The sequence below is a fragment of the Acipenser ruthenus genome, chromosome 1 (genome assembly GCF_902713425.1).
Source record: "Acipenser ruthenus chromosome 1, fAciRut3.2 maternal haplotype, whole genome shotgun sequence".
Classification (NCBI taxonomy): Eukaryota; Metazoa; Chordata; class Actinopteri; order Acipenseriformes; family Acipenseridae; genus Acipenser; species Acipenser ruthenus.
In genome coordinates this window covers 3,691,548-3,715,075 of record NC_081189.1, presented here as the reverse complement: position 1 = coordinate 3,715,075, position 23,528 = coordinate 3,691,548, and the positions used below count along the sequence as shown (strand labels likewise).

Here is a 23,528-nt window from a genome sequence, read left to right as displayed (position 1 = left end):
CGTTTGAAGCAGCTCCATTATAAAACGTCCCCCTATTTGTGTTGTTATGAGGTCCCTAGGCATGACAAAAAATACAGCTAGTTCTTGTATAATATGCTTTGCGTTCTGTAAGAGTTTTTCAATGCATGTCTTTGTAGGGCTGTGGTTTCTGCTTGGTATTTTCGCCTGACTGTCACTGTTGCTGATGATCTCCTTTGTGTTTTGCATTAAAGACTCTGCCTGTATAAATATTTGATTAGAAAAATAAATGTATTCATGATGGCTAGCACCCTGGTCAGAATGCTGTTATGTCAGTTATAAGGCCATTTAGAGCAGAGGTTCCCAAACTTTTTTAACTGAGGCCCACCTGTTCAGCTGCATTAGGCACTGCGGCCCACTATTAGCACTCCTTGGGAAAATTGTCAAATTAATAACATTTTGTATGCTTAAACCTGTAACATTATAAATATACCTAATCTAAACTGACCTTTATTCATTTGAATAAATATTGTGAAAGATGGAAATCACATAGAAAAGCACAGAGCGAAAAATAAAAAAATTGAAACACTTTAATTATAGTAAATAAAATAAATTTCAAAATCTAAACAGATGTTTTTTATCAAACCTTGAAATTAGGCACCTTTGTATAATTTAATATTTTAGAAATGCAGTTATTTTTCTTGGTCGTCAAAGAAGAAAGAAGTGCATGTCTCATATTATTCACATTCATAAACACCTGAACAGGAATCACTTTGAGTAAAACCAGTACAACGTGCACAAGAATATAACTTAAATCCTGTGTAACTAAAACATCCAGCCGTTACCTCTCACGCTGAACTGCGGAAATCGAGAGCCTGCAGAAGATACTTTTTTCGCCACTACTCTGCAACCAAATACAACCAAATACAACCAAACACAACCAAACACAACCAAACACAACCAAATACAACTTGCAAAATCACATTCGGTTGGCTTGCAACATCCCCCCCCCCCCCCAAAAAAAAATAAATCGGAGTGCAGCTCCGCCACTTAACCAAAAGAAAACTTATGAAAATAAATCCATCTGCAGCGAAATCTGAATCCATCTGAAAAGTTTTTATTATTATTATTGTCCAACAAAACATATTCTAGCGTTATTTTAAGACAACTGAACGAGCCAGTAATCAATAAAATAGCAGTGTATCCAAACATTTTAATAAATCAATTACTGGTATGTAGCAAGATTTATGAGTTTGATTAATAACTTGATTTAGTTACTATTTAAACATATATCAAAGTACTCAATATTTGAAATGTTAATAGCTAATTAGTCACAAAAACATATTCATCATAGACATCAATTGAATTTTCAAGTGAATGTTATCAAGTACAAAAGTTAGTATGAAAACGTTTCTACAAAAGAAGAAACCCATTCCAGCACCTCAAAACTGAGCCCACGGTACAAATGAATTCAAACTCCTGTATCTGCCTTTTTTGTTCTTTATACTTTTACCATTAAAATATGTATTTCTTTATGGATGTTTTGAACGTAAAATAGTAGGGAGCAAACATTTAGCTCGGTATGTATTTGTCTTGGTGTGTCCTACTTGCCAACTTGCTCAGCATCACACTGTTTTGATGGGAGATGCAGCTTTTAAATATAAAATATGTCAGGGATGCTACCGCATAATGCAATTTCACTATTATTATTATTATTATTATTATTATTATTATTATTTGATCCAGTCACAGACAGTGGATAATATGCATCCTTTCTTCTGTTTCCAGATACCATACTCTTCTGCGTCTCCTGGGAATTATGTGGTAGGTGATGCCAGTAGTTCCCAGTCTAATGCATCTTTATTCAAGTGGAGAAATAGCTAGCCAGATGTTGCAGAGAGTGTCTTGTGTATTGGCTGAGAAGTGAACATCTGATTCATGTGTTGTTGTTTTTTTTACTGTTTTGTTTGCCATTTCCAGTGCATATGTTGATGTTCATTTGTAGAACAGTAATCAGTCTGGTCCAAATTTCCTGGAGCTCTGCATTTTACTTCAGCATATGGTGCTGCAGCAAATTGTTATCAGGAACAAATAAGAAGAGACAGATGATTGCTGGGGACAGGCTAGTCCATTAGAAATATAGAAGTTACAAGCAAATAAAATCAGTTTGCAGGAATCAAATCGAATCGAATACAAAGGCTGTAACTCTATTAAGAAAGAAAACCAACAGCAAATATAACAGCAGCTGCAGCTTCCATATAAAAGCATACGTTATGTTTTAAAGTGTGGGCGGGGGTGGATCTTCATTGCCTCCAGATATGTGCTACTGTTTCCTGTAGCACTACACTCTCTGCAGCTGGGCTCGGAGGACTGTGTGAAATAATGTCGTAGGATCTCACGGGAGAAGGAAGGTGCCAGGTTGAATTCTTGCTCAGAGATAACCTGACACTCTCTCCCAACGTCGTGGATTATTCTTTAAACTAACACAAAAATAAGTCAAATAAATAGAACTAAATACGTTATTTATGTTTCAAGGAAGTAACATGCAACCATAAACACCATTGAAAGAAAAATAAACCCCCTCCCAATGAAGAGTCAGCTGAATTCATGAATCCGTGCAAATTGTTAGTTAAAATTACAATTGTTCAAGTAAGCGTGATGGAGGGGGAGGGTAAAAATTCTGTTTTTTGTTAATAAATGACAATAACAAAAATTAAGAATTTCGTATTGGGGGAAAAAAAACGTCTGCTGTCACTGGGCCTGTTTTAATATGTGAGACACACAGGGGTACTCTTTAGGATGCTTTTCATTCCCCAACCAAACCTAGGAAAGGCGCTATAAAGAATATTATCCGGCACGTCTGATCAAGGTGAGAGTGTACTTTCTCTTGTTACTCGTATGACACAGCAAAGAGTGAGTGAGAAATACACTTACAAACATACATGATCATACGATATATTTACTACGGTATTTGGGATAATTTTCTTAATACATGTGTGAGATCCTATCTTATCGTTTTTTCATTTTCATTTCAAATAGCAGGACTAGAATAAGTGATATAAATATATTATACTACCTGATGTTTTGGGAATCAGAAAGCTGTTCTATTGAGCTTTTGTTTTCAGTGTGTAATTCTTCTTCTCTCTCTCTCTCTCTCTCTCTCTCTCTCTCTCTCTCTCTGTGTCTCTCTCTCTCCTCTCCTCTCCTCTATCTCTCTCTCCTCTCCTCTCCTCTGTCTCTCTCTTCCTCTCCTCTCTCTCTCTCTCTCTCTCTCTCTCTCTCTCTCTCTCTCTCTCTCTCTCTCTCTCTCTCTCTCTCTCTCTCTCTCTCTCTCTCTCTCTCTCAATTCAATTTCAATTCAAAGTGCTTTATTGGCATGACTTATTTTCCACAGTGTTGCCAAAGCAATTACATACATATTATGAAGAGATGCATATATATACAAACAAGGAACCATGGTAACAAAATAATAATAAATAAAATAGAAGATAAATAGTAATAATACATAAATTGAAATAAATATTGAAATAATAATATTGAAACTATTAAATTGCGTGCCCCTCCGGTTGTGGCAGGTGGCTACATATTTGGCAGCCAGTGGAGCTGTGCGTCCCTCCCCTAGGAGGACAGCAAGTTTCTCTGAGTCTGCCATTTGTCTGAAAACAGGATATTCTCCTCTGTCTCTCTCTCTCTCTCTCTCTCTCTCTCTCTCTCTCTCTCTCTCTCTCTCTCTCTCTCTCTCTTCACCCGTTGCATATGACATGTTTGTTATTGTGTTCGGTCCCCATAACGACACTGTGCTGTTGGCTCCTGTAATTCTCTGAATCCCTGGTCCTGTTTCTCTCTTACAGGGTCCGCCGGGAGGAGGAGGTCCTCCAGGGACACCCATCATGCCCAGCCCAGCAGGTACACACTTATTTAGGACTCAACATGTTTACAACCTATTTTAAGCACCATCTGTTGATGCATTGTGAGAAACGGCACAATTGTCAAAGGTAGCCGGTGTGGCTAGCATGCATCCTCTTTGAAAACTTTTTAGAGGAGCTTCCCTTGTGAAAGTTTACCACAGTAAATTTGCAGAGTATTAGTCAATTAGCAGACACTTTTATCCAAAGCGACTTACAGAGACTAGGAGGTGAGGTGAACTATGCATCATCATCATCATCATCATCATCATCATCATCATCATCATCAACTGCTGCTGCTGCTGCTGCTGCAGAGTCACTTACAATAGGAGCTTGTTTGTTTTACGCCTCATCTGAAGGATGGAGCACCAGGAGGTTAAGTGACTTGCTCAGGGTCACACACAGTGAATCAGTGGCTGAGCTACGATTTGAACCTCCTTACCTATGCTTTACCATGCTTTTGTTATGGTAAACTTTAGTGACAGCTGTTGTATGTCAAGTGTTTTGGTCAGTCAGTCGTTTGCTGCTTCTGCTGTGAGTCTGACTTCAATGCACTCGTTCGTTTGGCTCTGCTGCTGCAGGTACCCTTCAAGACGCTTGTTTCTCCACACTGTACAGTGATGTTTTAGAGCAGGACAGCAGGGTTTGAAATTCGAATGAAAGTGAACAGCAGACAGATTCCTCCTGTCGTATAGTATTGGGTAGATGTTGAATTACTCCGAATGCTCTCACAGCTCTGGATGTACAGTAAATCCTTTGGAGAATTCTCCAGCAGTGGAAAAAAGCTGTCCTGATCGATTCCAGCAAGCACATCCTGTGTGACTCAGCAGTAAATAAACATTTACCTGCAGCTGAGCACTGCACCAGAACCGCTTCCATCAGCTCAACTGCTTGTTGGTATTTTGTTTGTTTTTTTGCCTAAAGGGACATCATTTTTTTTCTCAGGGTATAATGAAGTCCTCCAGTTTTTTGTCCTCCTGTTTATTGCTAGTTTCATACAGTTAATATTGTTTAATACCACAATGTTATTTGTAGCTTTGTTGGCTCCCCCTGCTTCACAGTCAAGTGTTGATGCAGGCGAAGTCAACAGAGTTGAAAGATCACAATGCCATGTGATTTCTCAAGATCAGGTTAAAAAAAAAGCTATAAAGTAATAGAAAGCAAGTCAGACTGAGTAACAGAGAAACAATTATTTAAAAGAAAGAAAAAAAAAATCTGAATTCATGCAACCATCATATAAGGTAAGAGAGGAGTAGAAAATACATGTGTATTATTTTACTGGATCTATTTCCAATAATGAGTTCAAAACACCATTTGAGTCCTGTAGTTCTTCATAAATGTCCTCTTTCTTTTTCAGACTCTACAAACTCCGGTGACAACATGTACACTATAATCAATTCAGTTCCCCCTGGAGCGAACAGGTCCAATGTAAGGAGATACCTGTGTCTTCCTGTGGGTTTACATTCAGGGTTTTCCTAGGGATCTTCAAAACTGTTTGCACATTTTCTATAGGCATCAATTCTGATCCAGTATGTACAGCAATACAGGATATTGTAAAACAAGAATTTGTGATTGGGGCAAACCATGGCCCAATCCTATATCAGGTACAGGCACCATAAAGTGCTCTTCACATGTATGCAAAATAGTGAGTAAGCTGTCTCTCTAGTGCAGCGGCACCACATTGATATAGAAAGACTGGTACTGTACGTCATTGACATGGTCATTTGTGTGTTCAGGGATACCTGAGCAAAGGCTAGGAGAGCAGTTACATTGATAATTACTGGAAAATGCAGAACATTTTGAGTACTGGACATCTGAAATGGCTTACTCACTAATATCTTCTATATAGTATTTGTAATGATTGATGAGTATCCTGTTGGATCCTGATTCTCCTTGGATATAGAGCTGTTTGCTGTTTTTGAATTCTCTGTGTATATCTCAAGACATTTAATAAGCTACAATGACTTACCAATATTTAAAAGACCGGCATAGCAAAATCCACAATAGAAAAAAGAAAGATCCAGGCACTACCTGAAAGAATGCTGACAGCCCGCTGCACCACAGCAGGAACAGTGGTCTGCTGCATGAACCGAAGCCCTGAGCTGTTTGTTTGTGTGTTTCGTTAACAGTTCCCAATGGGCCCCGGGTCAGATGGCCCCATGGGTGGAATGGCAGGAATGGAACCGCATCACATGAATGGGTCGTTAGGTAAATATCAGGAGGGACGCTTTCCAAGTCCTACTTTCTTATTTGAAGATAGTTCTTCAGATGAACCCTTTTTTTCCTTGTCTTTTCTGTGTGGTATAAAACCTTGGTTAGCACTGCTTTAAGTATAGCACTTATTATATACAAGACTCTCACTAATCCTGTTGAGATGAAGGCATTTCATTGGAGCTCTGATCATCATAATCTATACCATGCTACAAATCTCTTGTCTTTGTGTTATTGTTTTTCATACTTTCATCAAATGAGTAATAGGCATTTTAATATCCAAAATAAATACAGCTGTCAATGTTTTACATGCTTAGATGAGAGTTCAGAAATATCATTTTGGTTTGTACAGTTGCTATCGCCATGTATTTGGTTATGATAGCGTGGTTCGGATTATGGTCACTTAGCAGGGTTTGAATAAACTACAGTCTCCTGTTCATTTAAATGAATTCCTGCTTTTTAAAAGAGAGAAGCTATTTAAGATTTTTGTTTGCCTTACTAGTGTACCTTACTAGTGTTTATAATAAAGGGAAAGCCTGTTCAAGACTCTCAGTTAATGTGAGACCTAATTAAAACTAAATTAAGTGAAATAAGTACTGTTAACGATATGTTCAGACATGTTTTTAGAGTTTTACTGGCAGCTGTGATAATGTTACAGAGAGTACAGTGGACTGTAGGTTAGTGGAGCTACAACTCCAGGCTGCCCACTGTGAAAAATAATTTCAATTTCTGTTTTCAAATGTAGGCTCAGGAGACATGGACAGTATTTCCAAGGTAGGTGTCAACATGTATTGTTCTAGTTAAGAGTTTTAAAAAATTAACATTTTAAGAAACCGTTAAATACGTCTTCAATGTGAATTTGTTTTTTCAAATTTACGATGAAAAAAAGGGCTGTCAGGATGTTTTAGGGTCTGAAACCTTTGTGGCAAATTGACCACTCTAAAGTAGAAGTATTAAGCTTTAAGTATTTCATTCTAGATGTTACGTTTGCATACATTTGAATCGGTGTTTCAGAAAGCATTGACTTCATTCATATTTTATTTTATTTATTTATTTATTTATTTATTTATTTATTTATTTATTTATCTTTTTTACATGTGGTTTTTACACTAAATGAGGGTCCATAGAAGCACATATCCACAGAAGCACATTTACATTTTTTGGCAGAGCTCGGGTCTTGCAATAGTGGGCATTTCATTCAAAACTGTTGGAGCACTGGAATGGAACTAATTAAACAATTAATTGAGTCATCTTTGAGGTTCACATTGAATTCCAGAACTCTGGACAGTGCATCCGGGGAATAGCTCCCCAAAGCGCTGGATTTGAAAGGAGAACAGAACACTGGGTTAGCATGTTAGGAATAAATTAGTCGTACAATGGTTAAATATAGGTGGTTTGGGTGAGGAGGTTAATCCATTTCTGGAGTCCACTGACTTTAATCACTTCATTATGCAAGTTAAAAGTTGTAGGGGTTTGGAGGGACAGAGCTTGCAGTAGCAGGATCTTTAAATATTTACAGCAGGTGGAATGGCAGGGCTTGTGCAGTAATGATTAATTTGTATAGAATCGGTCGTGTATCGTTATTAGGTGATCATGTATTCAGAAACAAGGCATGAAGAGCATTTTCAGACACGGGAACTTTTGATAAAAATCCATTACCAAAAAAATAAATACAATGGAAGAAATAATGTTTTATTTCACTACAGCATTTGGGTTAATTTGACTCCTGCTCTTACTTCTGAAATTATAATTAGTTCTGTCCACCACCTATGTAGAACAACTAGGGGGGAAAAAAGCCTTGTGAATTAATGAATTTATTTCTGTCACCCACAGTAAGCTGACTGATAAATGTGATGCTTTTTAGTTTAGCCTGTAGGTATACAGAATTCAGTTTCTACAGTATATCAGTTTGTACTGCGAAACACTGAATCACAAACATTGCAAAACAACAACTGATGGTTATTTCCTGCTAGTTCACCTCTAAAAACCGTCTTGAACTTCTGTGCGCAATATTTTCTGTAAACAGTGCATGTCTGGCTACATCAAGGAGCTTGTTTGTCATTTATATACAAAATAGACCAGCAACCAATACAAAATAGAAAACCTGAAGCAGAACAAATAAGAGGTCTGGCACAAAACATTATTTGGAATAAAAAAGACTTGACGAAGTCTGTGGATGTTAGTTAGGGTCATTTTTAACATGTTTAATTTGTTAACTCCATGAAGACCAAAGCCAGTGTATAATCTATGTGTGTGGTTTAAAAGCAGCTGTAATAGTGTGTAAAATGCCAGGGAAAGTCATGTTCTAATGACTTAAACTACAGCAGTATTTAGATTACTATTCTAGTAGATCCATTAATATGTATTCATTCAGGGTATAGAATGAGATGCCACAGTGTGGTGAGGGTATAGAATGAGATTCCACAGTGTGGTGAGGGTATAGAATGAGATTCCACAGTGTGGTGAGGGTATAGAATGAGATTCCACAGTGTGGTGAGGGTATAGAATGAGATTCCACAGTGCTGTGAGGGTATAGAATGAGATTCCACAGTGTGGTGAGGGTATAGAATGAGATTCCACAGTGTGGTGAGGGTATAGAATGAGATTCCACAGTGTGGTGAGGATATAGAATGAGATTCCACAGTGTGGTGAGGGTATAGAATGAGATTCCACAGTGCTGTGAGGGTATAGAATGAGATTCCACAGTGTGGTGAGGGTATAGAATGAGATTCCACAGTGTGGTGAGGGTATAGAATGAGATTCCACAGTGTGGTGAGGGTATAGAATGAGATTCCACAGTGCTGTGAGGGTATAGAATGAGATTCCACAGTGTGGTGAGGGTATAGAATGAGATTCCACAGTGTGGTGAGGGTATAGAATGAGATTCCACAGTGTGGTGAGGGTATAGAATGAGATTCCACAGTGTGGTGAGGGTATAGAATGAGATTCCACAGTGCTGTGAGGGTATAGAATGAGATTCCACAGTGCTGTGAGGGTATAGAATGAGATTCCATAGTGTGGTGAGGGTATAGAATGAGATGCCACAGTGTGGTGAGGGTATAGAATGAGATTCCTAGCCATGTTGTTGATGCAGAATCATTGGTATCATTTGCTTGACAAAGTTTTGTGATGAATCAGCTACTAGGAAACAGATGAGCATTGTTTTTTTTTTGTTTTTTTTGGCTGATGGTTAATCTTGAAACCAAATTAAAGCTCCTTGGGCAGTTTCTGACAAGTGTGTTAAATTTCTGCCATATATTATAGATTGAATAATTATGAACACAGTAGTTTCAGCTACTCCATGGATGCATTGACCAGATAAAGGGACAGAACAAGCTGATTTTGCAGCACTGAGATGAGAACTCCCCTATATCTAATAGTGAGTGGAAACTGGCTGTGAGGGGACTTGGAGCTGAATCATACCTAGTGCCGTTCACACAACCCTGTGAGTGGAGTGCTGTGCAGAACACATGCAAAAACACGATGGAGAATCACTGGGAGAATGTGGGTTACTTCAGTATGATACACACTTCTCTAGACAGTAAATCTGCATGCAATGAAAGAAAGAAAATACCCAGTAAGGAAAAAATAGATCATTATGCAGGCATAACACAACCCAGAGAGAAGCCCCCTGTCTCCCGGCTGTAGTATGGAGCTTTTTCAGACTGGTGCGGGTCTGCTCGCCTGTTTTAAAGGGCCCCCTCTAGTTGACGTGCTGTACTGCAGGCTTTCACATGAGGGGGCATGGCGACCTCAACATTGCATAACAGTCCTGCTGCAGTGTTTTGATTGTCACCTTCACTGGCTTGACGACTCTTTCTAGCCTGTTGCGGTTGCTACACATATCTTGTGTTTGCTGCACGTCTCTCTTACGCTGTGCTGTGTTTGTTTTGGACAGAACTCTCCCAGCAACATGAGTATGAGTAATCAGCCTGGCACTCCGCGGGACGACGGGGAGATGGGTGGAAACTTCCTCAACCCTTTTCAGAGCGAAAGTGTAGGTGGCCCTTTTGTTCTTCTGCTATATTAGATATTTTAGATCAGCCCAATTTTATCAAGGAAAAGCGAAAATAAATAAGAGCCGTTTCCTGTTAAAGTTGATCACAGTCCTGTGTCTGCATCCTGGAACAGGTACAATCTGAACTGTCTTTCTCTGTGTACAATACGTGTGTGCACACAGTATTACAGGGGTGGGGTTCACGCAGGTAGGACGGTATGCTCTGTTGAGGAATATGGTAGAGAATGGAATGGGATCACAGGTGGGTGTTTTCAGCACCACCTGCTTAACAGTTTGACCACGACACCCTTAAACAGCACTGGAAAGAGCCTTTAACACACTGTCACTTGAACCTCACATTGGCCCCATCATCTCAGGTAGAGGTCCATGTGGGAGCACAAGACAAGGCTTCCAGCACATTGCTCGCCACAGACAACCGGTCAAAACCCTGACCCATTTGTAACCTTGGTTATGGAGCAGTGGTTACCCCCTCATCACTGTCACTCTCTGTTTAAACCCTGGGCTATGTATGCCGCGTCCCCTTTCAGTTTGTGTTGCTTTGCTGTTCCGCCTCCTTTGCACCCCCTCTGTTTCTCGCTTGTTTGACCGTCATCTGGACTGATGAGGCCAGGTTTCATGCTGCTCAGTTTTTTTTTTTTTTTTTTAATGTCATTGTCATGGCTTTAATGAACTGGCTAGGGACTGGTTGTAGTTATCCACTATAGCATAAACCAGTAGCCTTGATACTGATAAAAGCTTCACTGCTGCATAAGTGTTATAGTCTTACTCACTCTAAACTGCCCATGCAAAGCTGACATACAGTAAGCAGCAGCAAGTTCCAAGTTCCAATCTCCCTGGTTGCTGCTCTTGCGCTGACTAGGTGTCAATGTCTTGTACTGTACATGAGTACAGTACAGTTCATGACTGTGATTTTAAAGTGCTGTTCCTCACTTTCACAGCTTTAGCTGTTGATTTAGCTATTGTAACAGACAGGGATGTGTGATGCATGTGAGACGAGCTTGAAAGTCCAGGGGTTGCGATGTTGTCTAGGGGAGTGTGCAGTCACCCAGAGGGATCTGTTCCTTTTGTACAGTGGTTAAGACACACACAAGGAAAGCACAAGGTTGACAGTTTGCACCTCAATACAGCAGCGCCTCAGTGAGTGGAAAATAATCTTCCAATTAGCTCAAAGCAGAACTTCATTGCAATTGGAATGTGAGTGAGACAGCTTTTTGAAATCAACACATTTGAATGGATTTATTGGGTACCTGCTGATTTTTTTTAAATATTTCTCAGAGAAAATAACGAGTATCAGTAACGAGTATTTTGCACCCCCTACCTCTTACACTAGCAGTGTAGCACTTTATTTGTTAGTTTGAAGTGCAGTGGGATGCTGTACAACATGGTACAGTGTGGCACGTCAGTCCTGTTCCCAGGCCTGCTGGGGCGGAGGTTGTTTTCAGGATACTCCAGTCAAGTCTCCAACAGTACTGGCGTTATTGCCACCTCATCTACAAAAATACATAATAATTAACCTTTGAATAAACAGGGGACTGTGTGAGGTGCTTTTAACTTGGAACATGTCAAACATAGACATCTGTTCCATTTTGCTCAACTTTCATTTTGTTCAACCCAGTTGCAGAGGTAGTAATCAGAATTAGATGATGAAAATAACTGTGACTGATCACTGAACTAGGCACAATTTACTAAACTAGCAACCAGCACTAAAACACAGCAAAGCTACAATCTGTATGAACAAGTCTTAAAGTGCAGATGAAAATATTCCTTTGATTTTCTGTTCTATTAGTAATTCTGAAAGCAATGTGTTCTAGCTTTATGAATTTGCTTAATATATCTATTCTTTCTATCGGTATTGTTATCTATTGATACTGATGCTAAATCATCCTTTATTGCTGTTTCAGCACATGGGATATTTGGCATCTTTTATTTGAAAGTCACCAGCGTATTTATCTTTTAACACTCTCTGTGAGCAAGGTGACATTTCTGTGAGGCGAGTATAAAAAGGACCACTGTGGGGTGCACTTGAGGTGTGCACTGGTCATTTCTCCCCACCTTAAATGGCGATTGTATCTCTTCCATAGCTAATATTTACCGAAACCACTGTTTCAAGATGACCAAATTACTGGTGCACAGCTTTAAACTGGCCTCTTGCAGAACTTCCACCTTGCTCCGGCTTGCTTACAGGTAGCCAAAGATAGAAGGTTGAATATACTGGTGGCTTTATTAATCAAGCCAGAAACCACACCCTGAGAGCCCAGTTGCAGAAATATAATCACAGCAGAATTTCCATAGTTTCTGTGTGATACTGAAAATGAATTTACCAGCTAGAGCCTTAAAGACAGGTTCTAATTAACAGTGGTGACCTGAGCAACGGGTCTTTTAACTAAACAAGGCATTTTAGAAAGGTATAAACTCTCCTGTGGTCTCCGAATTGACCATTTTGTGTCCGCCTGGGGCCTTGTTTTCTAATGGTCTCTTATGAGGAGCGCTTATATGCCATGCATAATTGAAGTGCCATTTTTTTTTTTTGTGTTTCGTAGCATGCTTCTGTGTATCAGACTGGAAGCCGGGACAGTATTCAGTACTAACAGGGTGGTCTTCTTTCTTGCAGTACTCTCCCAGCATGACAATGAGCGTGTGATCAGCTACTCATCACCACCACCACCCAGCGTAGAGAGAGGAGGCTTCATCTTCGAGGAGGAGCTGCAAGAGAAGATTTATTTATCCAGTGTACAGTGAGGAGTCCCGTCTGAACCCACTGTTTCCTGTCTCTTATCATTTCTGTGAAGAAAGTGGGTCCAAACTACTTTTTATTTTGTTTTTATTTTTTCTTTTACAGCACTTCTCAGACTGAACTGCATTTTAGGAATCGCCCTGAACTGAACTGCAAAATGATTATTTGTATATATTCTCACACTGAAATGATATATGGATCGAGAGTAACTGAAACCTCTTTAAAGTAGAAAAAAATAAAGGATTTTTTTTATTATTCAATTTTTTCAATGTTTACATGTTTTTGATTTTTTTTCTTTTTCCTGGAAATCCATGTTGTGTTGTGTATACCACTGCTAAATAAGTTATTTCATTGATTTCAGATAGGTAAGGTTTAGGGAATGCAGTATATGGGTATACTAACGATGGAAGGAATGATTGATTGATTTATCCTGTGAATGAACAGTTTGTTCTGTGCCAAGAAACAGAAGAAAGCCTTTCCTTATTACTTAGAAAGTAACAGCTCCCAGACACACAGCAGCAGTAGTATAGGGTCCAGAAGTAATGGCAGTGATATATTTGTATTATTATTAATCAGTTTTACCCAATGTAATGTCATCTCACTAGTGTCTAGTGCTACCAATCAGGAGGACAGCAGTGTGGAGTAGTGGTTAGGGCTTTGGACTCTTGACCAGAGGGTTGTGGGTTCAATCCCTGGTGGAAGACACTGCTGCTGTACCCTTGAGCAAGGTACTTTACCTAGATTGCTCCAGTAAAAACCCAACTGTATAAATGGGGAATTGTATGTAAAAATAATGTGATATCTTGTAACAATTGTAAGTCGCCCTGGATAAGGGCGTCTTCTAAGAAATTAATAATAATAATAATAATAATAATAATAATAATAATAATAATAATAATAATCAACAGGCATCCTCCATCCTCTCCGTCACCCTGTGAACCAAAGCCATGCATGTTACCAAGCTAGTGAACCCTGACGTCAAGGGTCTTGTCTGGATTTGTCGGGCCCCTGACCAGTTGAGGTCCAGCCGTTTTTCCTGCCCAATCCACAGGAGTGCAAAGACCAATGCAGCACTCCCTGTGGCCGCCAGTCAAGGCCGGCAACTCGGCACACCCAGGATTCGTGCCAGCAAGCTCCTGATTGATGACTGGTGATATTCTAAAGATCTTAAACTATATACATTTCAAAAAGTGTTCACAGATGGCATATATACAGGTGGATTGGTTCCACGCTGGAAAAAAACAATCCTATTGAAGTGCTTTAAGGAAGATATTGAAGGTGTTGAAAAGTTTGTCTAAGATTGAGTGTTCCATTTTGTTGTAGGTGGTTGACTATTTCTGTCCCTCCTTTTATAGTCAGATATATCAGAAATGACTTTGGGAGAGAGACTAAGATGTGAACTGGGGGCTTTGATGAGAGGCTATACTGGAACAAAATATGATTCTGTACTTTGCATTCATTTGAAACCAAGGGAGCACTATATATCCAAAATCCCAGATAATATATATTTCCTTTAAAATAGGATAACCTTGCACAGTTCACTTAGAGCAGAGTTTCTCAAACTCGGTCCTGGGGACCCCCTGTGTGTGCTGGTTTTCATTCCAACTGAAATCTCAATTACTTAACTATAGCCTTAATTGAACTGATAATTTGTTTAATTAGACCATTTTACTTGTTTTCAGCTCTTAAACAGTTGCAGATTTCAAGTTAGCTATACCATTTTATAAGTAACTTGAACTCTGTTGAAAACAATTAAAAAGGTCTAACTAAGCAAGTTATTAGTTCAATTAAAGACGTAGTTAAGCGATTGAGAGCTCATTTGGAATGAGAACCAGAAGACAGGGGGTCCCCAGGACTGAGTTTGAGAAGCCCTGACTTCGACTATACCATTCCCCCTTGATTTAACATCTACTGTACATTCCAATATCAATTCCCTTTTAGAGATTTTATTGGTGCACATTTTGGTAATAATTTGTTTAAGATATATTAAACTTTTGTGATTCATTAAAAAAAAAAAGATGACGCAACCTAAACTATAACTTGTTTGCCAGTCTTGTAGTGAAAGATACGTGTAAAACTATCAATGTGCTGGAATTGCAAAGCATGCCCTGTACATATCCTTTTATGTCAACATTACACCTTTTGATATTTTAATTGTTTGGGGGTGTCTTTTATTTTAAAAATGTTTAGTTCACCTTTTATTGCATGGTTTATGTATGTAGGTCAGTATTAATAATTAGTCACACAAAATGTATCTTTTTTTTAACCCAGAAAATCTTCAACACTTTTTTTATGCAAAGGCTTTCTTCAGTTTCTTTTTTCAAACCACTGCCCACTATTACCAAAAAAGATGAAGAGGCTTGTGAATTTTTTTATCTTCTCATATCTTCTTTTGCAGTGATTTGGTAATTTTATAGATTGAAAGTACAACTCACCTGTGTTTTTTGTGAATTATTTAAGAAATAGGTTAAAGACGTGTTTTTTTGTTTGTTTTTTTTATAGCATCTAGCAGTTTTTTTTTTTTTTTTTAAACCTGTGAGTTGCAGATATAAGGGAGCCTCTTATGTAAATGGAAAGACTTGCCACAAGCGTTTTTTTTTTTTTTTTTTTCATTTGTGACGTGTTTATTTTTTACCTTGTGTTCTGTTTCTGTAAATACTCTGAAAAGTATAATATGGGTTTTGGTTATACTGATATAAAGTTTCTCCCCCCTGTTAACATGACTGTGTCCTCTGTTTTTGTTTGAGTACAGATGAGTCAGTTCAGATCAAACAAACCACACAGCATGATGGGACAAATTATTGTTTTGCTGTATCTAAAGTCACTGTCGTGAGTCAAACGACTAATTAAATGTGACATACAAAATGCAATGCACAGTAACAGGAAACAAACCCAGCTGTTAGGAGCAAAATGATGGGAAATAACTGCATAGTGAGGAAACAAACCCAGCTATTAGGAGCAAACTGATGGGAAATATCTGCATAGCGAGGAAACAAACCCAGCTGTTAGGAGCAAACTGATGGGAAATATCTGCATAGTGAGGAAACAAACCCAGCTATTAGGAGCAAACTGATGGGAAATAACTGCATAGTGAGGAAACAAACCCAGCTGTTAGGAGCAAACTGATGGGAAATATCTGCATAGCGAGGAAACAAACCCAGCTATTAGGAGCAAACTGATGGGAAATATCTGCATAGTGAGGAAACAAACCCAGCTATTAGGAGCAAACTGATGGGAAATAACTGCATAGTGAGGAAACAAACCCAGCTGTTAGGAGCAAACTGATAGGAAATATCTGCATAGTGAGGAAACAAACCCAGCTATTAGGAGCAAACTGATGGGAAATATCTGCATAGTGAGGAAACAAGCCCAGCTATTAGGAGCAAACTGATGGGAAATAACTGCATAGCGAGGAAACAAACCCAGCTGTTAGGAGCAAACTGATGGGAAATATCTGCATAGTGAGGAAACAAACCCAGCTATTAGGAGCAAACTGATGGGAAATAACTGCATAGTGAGGAAACAAACCCAGCTATTAGGAGCAAACTGATGGGAAATAACTGCATAGTGAGGAAACAAACCCAGCTATTAGGAGCAAATGATGGGAAATAACTGCATAGCGAGGAAACAAACCCAGCTGTTAGGAGCAAACTGATGGGAAATAACTGCATAGTGAGGAAACAAACCCAGCTATTAGGAGCAAACTGATGGGAAATATCTGCATAGTGAGGAAACAAACCCAGCTATTAGGAGCAAACTGATGGGAAATAACTGCATAGTGAGGAAACAAACACAGCTATTAGGAGCAAACTGATGGGAAATAACTGCATAGCGAGGAAACAAACCCAGCTATTAGGAGCAAACTGATGGGAAATATCTGCATAGTGAGGAAACAAACCCAGCTGTTAGGAGCAAACTGATGGGAAATAACTGCATAGTGAGGAAACAAACCCAGCTATTAGGAGCAAACTGATGGGAAATATCTGCATAGTGAGGAAACAAACCCAGCTATTAGGAGCAAACTGATAGGAAATATCTGCATAGTGAGGAAACAAACACAGCTATTAGGAGCAAACTGATGGGAAATAACTGCATAGTGAGGAAACAAACCCAGCTATTAGGAGCAAACTGATGGGAAATAACTGCATAGCGAGGAAACAAACCCAGCTGTTAGGAGCAAACTGATGGGAAATATCTGCATAGTGAGGAAACAAACCCAGCTATTAGGAGCAAACTGATGGGAAATAACTGCATAGTGAGGAAACAAACCCAGCTGTTAGGAGCAAACTGATGGGAAATATCTGCATAGTGAGGAAACAAACCCAGCTATTAGGAGCAAACTGATGGGAAATAACTGCATAGTGAGGAAACAAACACAGCTATTAGGAGCAAATGATGGGAAATAACTGCATACATTATAATAACATGTTAGTAACTTAGTAACTAGTCATTGCGAAAGCACAGGATATTGCTGGTGGATTGCTTGGGAGGTAGTGAAAGCTCGGGATTGCTGGTGGGTTGCTTGGGAGGTAGTGAAAGCACAGAGTATTGCTGGTGGATTGCTTGGGAGGTAGTGAAAGCACAGGGTATTGCTGCTGGATTGCTTGGGAGGTAGTGAAAGCACAGGGTATTGCTGGTGGATTGCTTGGGAGGTAATGAAAGCACAGAGTATTGCTGGTGGATTGCTTGGGAGGTAGTGAAAGCAGGGTATTGCTGGTGGATTGCTTGGGAGGTAGTGAAAGCACGGGATTGCTTGGGAGGTAGTGAAAGCAGGGTATTGCTGGTGGATTGCTTGGGAGGTAGTGAAAGCACGGGATTGCTTGGGAGGTAGTGAAAGCAGGGTATTGCTGGTGGATTGCTTGGCAGGTAGTGAAAGCACGGGATTGCTTGGGAGGTAGTGAAAGCACAGGGTATTGCTGGTGGATTGCTTGGGAGGTAGTGAAAGCACGGGATTGCTTGGGAGGTAGTGAAAGCACAGGGGATTGCTGGTGGATTGCTTGGGAGGTAGTGAAAGCACAGGGGATTGCTTGGGAGGTAGTGAAAGCACAGGGTATTGCTGGTGGATTGCTTGGGAGGTAGTGAAAGCACGGGATTGCTTGGGAGGTAGTGAAAGCACAGGGGATTGCTGGTGGATTGCTTGGGAGGTAGTGAAAGCACAGGGGATTGCTGGTGGATTGCTTGGGAGGTAGTGAAAGCACAGGGGATTGCTGGTAGATTGCTTGGGACTAAACCAGTGTGGCACAGTGGACCACTATCTTTGTTAAACAAATCAAAAACTAAAAACAATTAAATAAAACAATTAAATAAAATAACATGCAGATAAAATGAAGGGTGTCCTGGAAAATCGTGTAATCCCGTAATTTCAGATTAATGTTATTATTATTTATTATTATTATTATTATTTATTTCTTAGCAGACGCCCTTATCCAGGGCGACTTACAATCGCAAGCAAATACAAATACATTCAAGTGTTACAATATAAGTCATACAATAAGAACAAGAAATACAATAATTCTCAAGTGTGACAAACCACAATTCAATAATACAGCAGATAATAGTGAAAGTTACATCAAAAACAATTTTCATGGAAAATAACAGTGCTGCACGAACCGATTACTGGGGTTGTGCTCCCCACAGAAATCAAGTGCGGACAATCAAGTGAGGATCATTGGTGTTGATCGGGCTAATTTACCATCCAAAGTGAAAGAAGTGAAGAAACAGCTGCTTGGATTTATGATGATCGCTGCTTTTCTAGGACTGGAGAACAGCAATCCACACAAACCCAAGCAGCTGTTTCTTCACTTGTTTCACTTGGAATGATTCTCACCTGTGGAGAGCTGAATAATTGGTTCATGCAGCTCTAAATACAGTTTTAAAAAAGGTGATTATTGGTGGAAATTCTTCATAACCCACAAACGTTTTGGTTTTCATGAATTTCGTTTTTACCAGGACGACCCTCAACTCTGCCTCCCAGATGACTGAGCTGGAGCCCAAACATATCTCTCACTTTGCTGCTTACAACATTTACCCATCTTGTCTTTCCTCCTCTTGTGATGAAAATTGGTTACGTTATAGTAACATTTCTGTTGCTAAATCCTTTTAGCCAAGGTAGCAGTGCTCCGTGCACAAGTAGCATTGAACAGTGCTTAGACAGAGATAGCAATTTAGTATGGCACTTGAAGCTTCACATATCTGTGTTCATTGCTATTCCTGTAAAAGGTATTGATTATTGTGTACAGAATGTGCAGTGTCCCAAGCTCTAGCTCCAGGCAATGTTCCTGACCTGTTGGCAGGTCAACATTTATTTGTGAGTGACTTAACCAACGAATCAGGTCTAGAATGTGACTTTTGTCAGCCATGAAGAGTAGCCCACAGAAATGATTTGTCGCTTTATCTGTTGTACACCTAGAGCTGTAAATGACTTGAGGGTCATGTTTTTTGCAGAAGCAGTTTTCTAAATGGGAATAGGTTAAATGCTGAATGTATCGGTTTGTCATGATAGAGGCATATATACAGAAGCTGTTTTTCTTTTGGATGCACCTGCTCATATTCCCCAGGTCAGTATGAGGCAGACTACTGTGATTCCGTGGCTCTAGATCTACACTTCCATTAGCTTTGTAGGTCTCACGATTGCAGCCTTGAAAGAAACGTGTTAAAAGAAACTTGTCATTTTCACTATTGTTTTTTAAATTGTATCTGGTACCACATTCAGTTACAAAATCTCTCCAGGTGCATGCCTGGGTCTGTTATACTTGCCCTATCTTGTTTATTTCACCTGGTATTCCTGTTTCGAACCATCCAGCTGCTTCCTGTAATGACTGACATGCTTTGACCCCATTGACCCCAAAGATGAACTGTCCTAGGAAGTGCAAGTGTACTTCTCTCACGATAAGGCTTGCAAACAGAGTGTTCTCTTCAGAGAATGTGCTCCTGAACTCAGTGTTAATATGACTAGGTATGTGATCACAATGCCCAAAACTAAGAATTTTAACCATCACATTTGATCAAATCCTCTTTTAGGATACAGGTATCCCTGTTCAAAGGGGACCTTGAACCCTGTGCCTAAATTCCAACCATTTAATAAATGTCAAAAACAAAGATATACTGTGTGTGTGTGTGTGTGTGTGTGTGTATATACAGTGCCTTGCAAAAGTATTCAGACCCCTGACCAATTCTCTCATATTACTGAATTACAAATGGTACATTGAAATTTCGTTCTGTTTGATATTTTATTTTAAAACACTGAAACTCAGAATCAATTATTGTAAGGTGACATTGGTTTTATGTTGGGAAATATTTTTAAGAAAAATAAAAAACTGAAATATCTTGCTTGCATAAGTATTCAACCCCTGTGCTGTGAAAGCTCCCAGTTTACACCGATGAAAGAAATTGCCCTAACGAGGACACAATTACGTTACCATTGGCCTCCACCTGTGAACCATTTAAGTTGCTGTCACATTTTCTGGATAAAAACCCCACTGTTGAAGGATCATTGGTCAGGCTGTGAATCTGAAGGAAAATGAAGACCAAAGAGCATTCTACAGAAGTTAGAGATAAAGTAATACAAATGCATAGATTAGGGAAAGGGTACAAAATAATATCCAAGTGTTTGTATATCCCAGTGAGCACAGTTGGATCAATAATCATGAAGTGGAAGCTGCATCACACCACCCAGGCACTGCCAAGAAAAGGCTGTCCCTCAAAACTCAGCGCTCAAACAAGAAGGAGACTTGTGAGAGAAGCCACAGAGAGGCCAACAATCACTTTGAAGGAGCTACAGAGTTCAGTGGCTGGGAGTGGAGTAATGGTGCACCAGTCAACCATATCAAGAGCTCTGCATAACACTGGCCTGTATGGGAGGGTGGCAAGAAAGAAGCCGTTACTCAAAAAGTACCATCTGAAAGCACGTCTGGAGTTTGCCAGAAAGCATGAGAGTGACCCAGCTGCGATGTGGGAAAAGGTTTTGTGGTCAGATGAGACTAAGAGCTTTTTGGCCAAAACTCAAAGCACTATGTGTGGTGCAAACCTAACACTGCCCACGCCTCAAGACACACCATCCCTACAGTGAAGTATGGTGGTGGCAGCATCATGCTGTGGGGATGCTTCTCATCAGCAGGGACTGGGCATCTTGTTAAAATTGAAGGAAGAATGGATGGAGCAAAATACAGAGAACCTGCTTCAGTCCGCTAAAAAACTGAAGCTTGGGAGGAAATTCACCTTTCAGCAGGACAATGATCCCAAGCACAAGGCCAAAGCAACATTGGAGTGGCTCAAGGACAAAAAGGTGAATGTCCTACAGTGGCCCAGTCAAAGTCCTGATATCAATCCCATTGAGAATTTGTGGCACTTTTTGAAAATTGCGGTCCACAAGCGTTGTCCAACCAACCTGAACAACCTGGAGCAAATCTGCCAAGAAGAATGGGCCAAAATCACTCCGACACTGTGTGCAAAGCTGGTACATACTTACCCCAAAAGACTTAAAGCTGTTATTGCAGCGAAAGGTGGCTCTACCAAATATTATTGTGTGGGGGTTGAATACTTATGCAAGCAAGATATTTCAGAAATTTATTTTTCTTAAAAATATTTTCCAACATAAAACCAATGTCACCTTACAATAATTGATTTTGAGTTTCAGTGTTTATAAATAAAATATCAAACAGAACGAAATTTCAATGTACCATTTGTAATTCAGTAATATGAGAGAATTGGTCAGGGGTCTGAATACTTTTGTAAGGCACTGTATATATATATATATATATATATATATATATATATATATATATATATATATATATATATATATATATATATATATATATATGCCAGATGTGCAACAGTGAATTACAAGATGTACTTTCTACTAATTCTGCAGCCCATGTGTTGTTTATTATAATGCACACTGCATCAGGTTTTAATCTTAACGTTTTTTCTATTCTATTATTCAGAGCACATGAAGAACTGATTGATTTGATTACTCGCATATCCTGTACTGACAGTATTAATGCAGCTGTTTCTAATTTTCTGTCCAAGCCCCTTGGCTGCATCTCTGCATTAATATGTAGTCTGACATATCAGTTGAACAGCACACTTCAGAAATATGCAGTGATCACCACAGTACGATCCCCTCGCACATTTAGGCAAAGCAAAGAAAGTCGATTCAGGGGAAGCAAGTAAATCTACGGGTAATAGTCTTGTCTCAAAAACGTTTCGGCCGTACTGCTGCGTAGGGGACTGCTAACAGCAAGGAGTTGTTTGGCAGCAAATGGCTACGACAATGAGGAAGAATAGGAGTGGAACATCTCTCCTGTCAGCAGCTGCACTCGCAGGACTATCTACGAACCGGGCAAGGGGCAGGCTGGAGAATGAAGCTCAAGACATAACTAATGAAAAAATAAACGATTCCATCAGTCCCTGCAGCTCTGCACCTTTTCAAAGGGAAGGGGCTGAGGCAACTGCAAGCTGTAATGGCTTTGAAACCAGCCTCCCCCCCCCCCCCCTACCCTCTTCAATGCTTGAGGTTGAGGTTGAGGAGGTGCAAGTAAATGCTGCTCTTTCACCCTGAACACATTGCCCACCCAGCCGTTAAAAGGTAAACAGTGTGCTGTTCTGTACATTCCACGTGTGTCTTTGACCTGTGTACCTTTGATTTGCAAACACAGAGTGCCCTCTATGTTCTGTTTTCCACTTCTTGCACGTGCATTTAATAGACTAGTCCCTGAGATTGAAAATGAATCCTCTTACTCTTTGTTGCTGTTGTAATTTCAGTTGTATCTAACAAAAAAATTCCCTAAATCCTGCTGTGCACCTCCATTCACCAGGTATGTCTCCAGTTTGCACTTTTGAAAGAAACACATGTTATAGCAAACATATATTTAATTTAAAAAAATTATACATATTTATAATACATCCGTTCTCTGAGGATGAAGAACTGTAACAGTTAAAGAAATCTCTGCTTACAAGTCTTAACTTTTAGGTAGTTTTGCACCTCCTTTTTTGTTTAGCTGTCTCATCATGTTGAGAAAGGCAGATTTCTAATGTTGTTTTAAAAACTACCAATATCAGTTCTGACTTACACTGTCTATAGTAATTGCAGCTAAGAAAGACACTAGCACAGTCCTGGTTTCTGAAGGTTCTCTGTTACCATCATGTAGACAACACTCTGTTGCCTCCCAGGTGCCAGGGTCAACGACATCACATTGCAGGTTGACAAGCTACTGGCCCGAGCCAGGCAGAACCTGGTCATCGTCAGCCATGATGCACGAAAGGACAGCCCAAAGGATTTGCAAGATCCATTCATAGAGCTAGGTGGTAAGATCAAAAGCAGAACCTCCATGTGTGTCTTCTCTGTAATATTACCAGGACCTCACAGACAGAGGCAGAACAACATCGAAATCATGGAACCACTCAAAACCAGCGACCACAACATGATCACATTTCAAGTTTACTGGAAATGTAAAATAGCAAAATCTTAATTGCTGGTCTACAATTTCCACAAGGCCAGCTTTGAAGGAATGAGACAGAGCCTGTGCAACATAGACTGGGACAAGATACTGGAAGGAGAAATCCGAAAGGATTTAGATCGCATACAGAGCTGGGCAGAAATGTGGCAAATGAAATCCAATGTCAACAAATATAAAGTGTTACACGTCACAAAAATGTAAAATCCAAACACCAAATGGGGGACAGAATTAGAACAGACGCA

The 23,528-nt window shown here is 39.6% G+C and overlaps 1 protein-coding gene across 8 annotated transcripts in view; it reads left to right on the top strand.

The window, feature by feature from the left end:
• Positions 1–15,544, top strand: part of LOC131739055 (single-stranded DNA-binding protein 2) — a 107,588-nt gene extending 92,044 nt beyond the window's left edge. For 4 of the 8 annotated variants that reach the window (XM_059032668.1, XM_059032660.1, XM_059032757.1 and 1 more), the window contains 7 exons: positions 1,747–1,782; positions 3,810–3,864; positions 5,221–5,291; positions 5,993–6,071; positions 6,820–6,848; positions 9,973–10,071; positions 12,704–15,544. In XM_059032668.1, the coding sequence (XP_058888651.1) occupies positions 1,747–1,782; positions 3,810–3,864; positions 5,221–5,291; positions 5,993–6,071; positions 6,820–6,848; positions 9,973–10,071; positions 12,704–12,733 (399 nt within the window). In that variant the 3' untranslated portion in view covers positions 12,734–15,544. The remainder of the gene's footprint in view (positions 1–1,746; positions 1,783–3,809; positions 3,865–5,220; positions 5,292–5,992; positions 6,072–6,819; positions 6,849–9,972; positions 10,072–12,703) is intronic. The other 4 variants (XM_059032871.1, XM_059032699.1, XM_059032912.1 and 1 more) reach the window with 1 other exon arrangement.
• Positions 15,545–23,528: the final 7,984 nt, after the last annotated feature.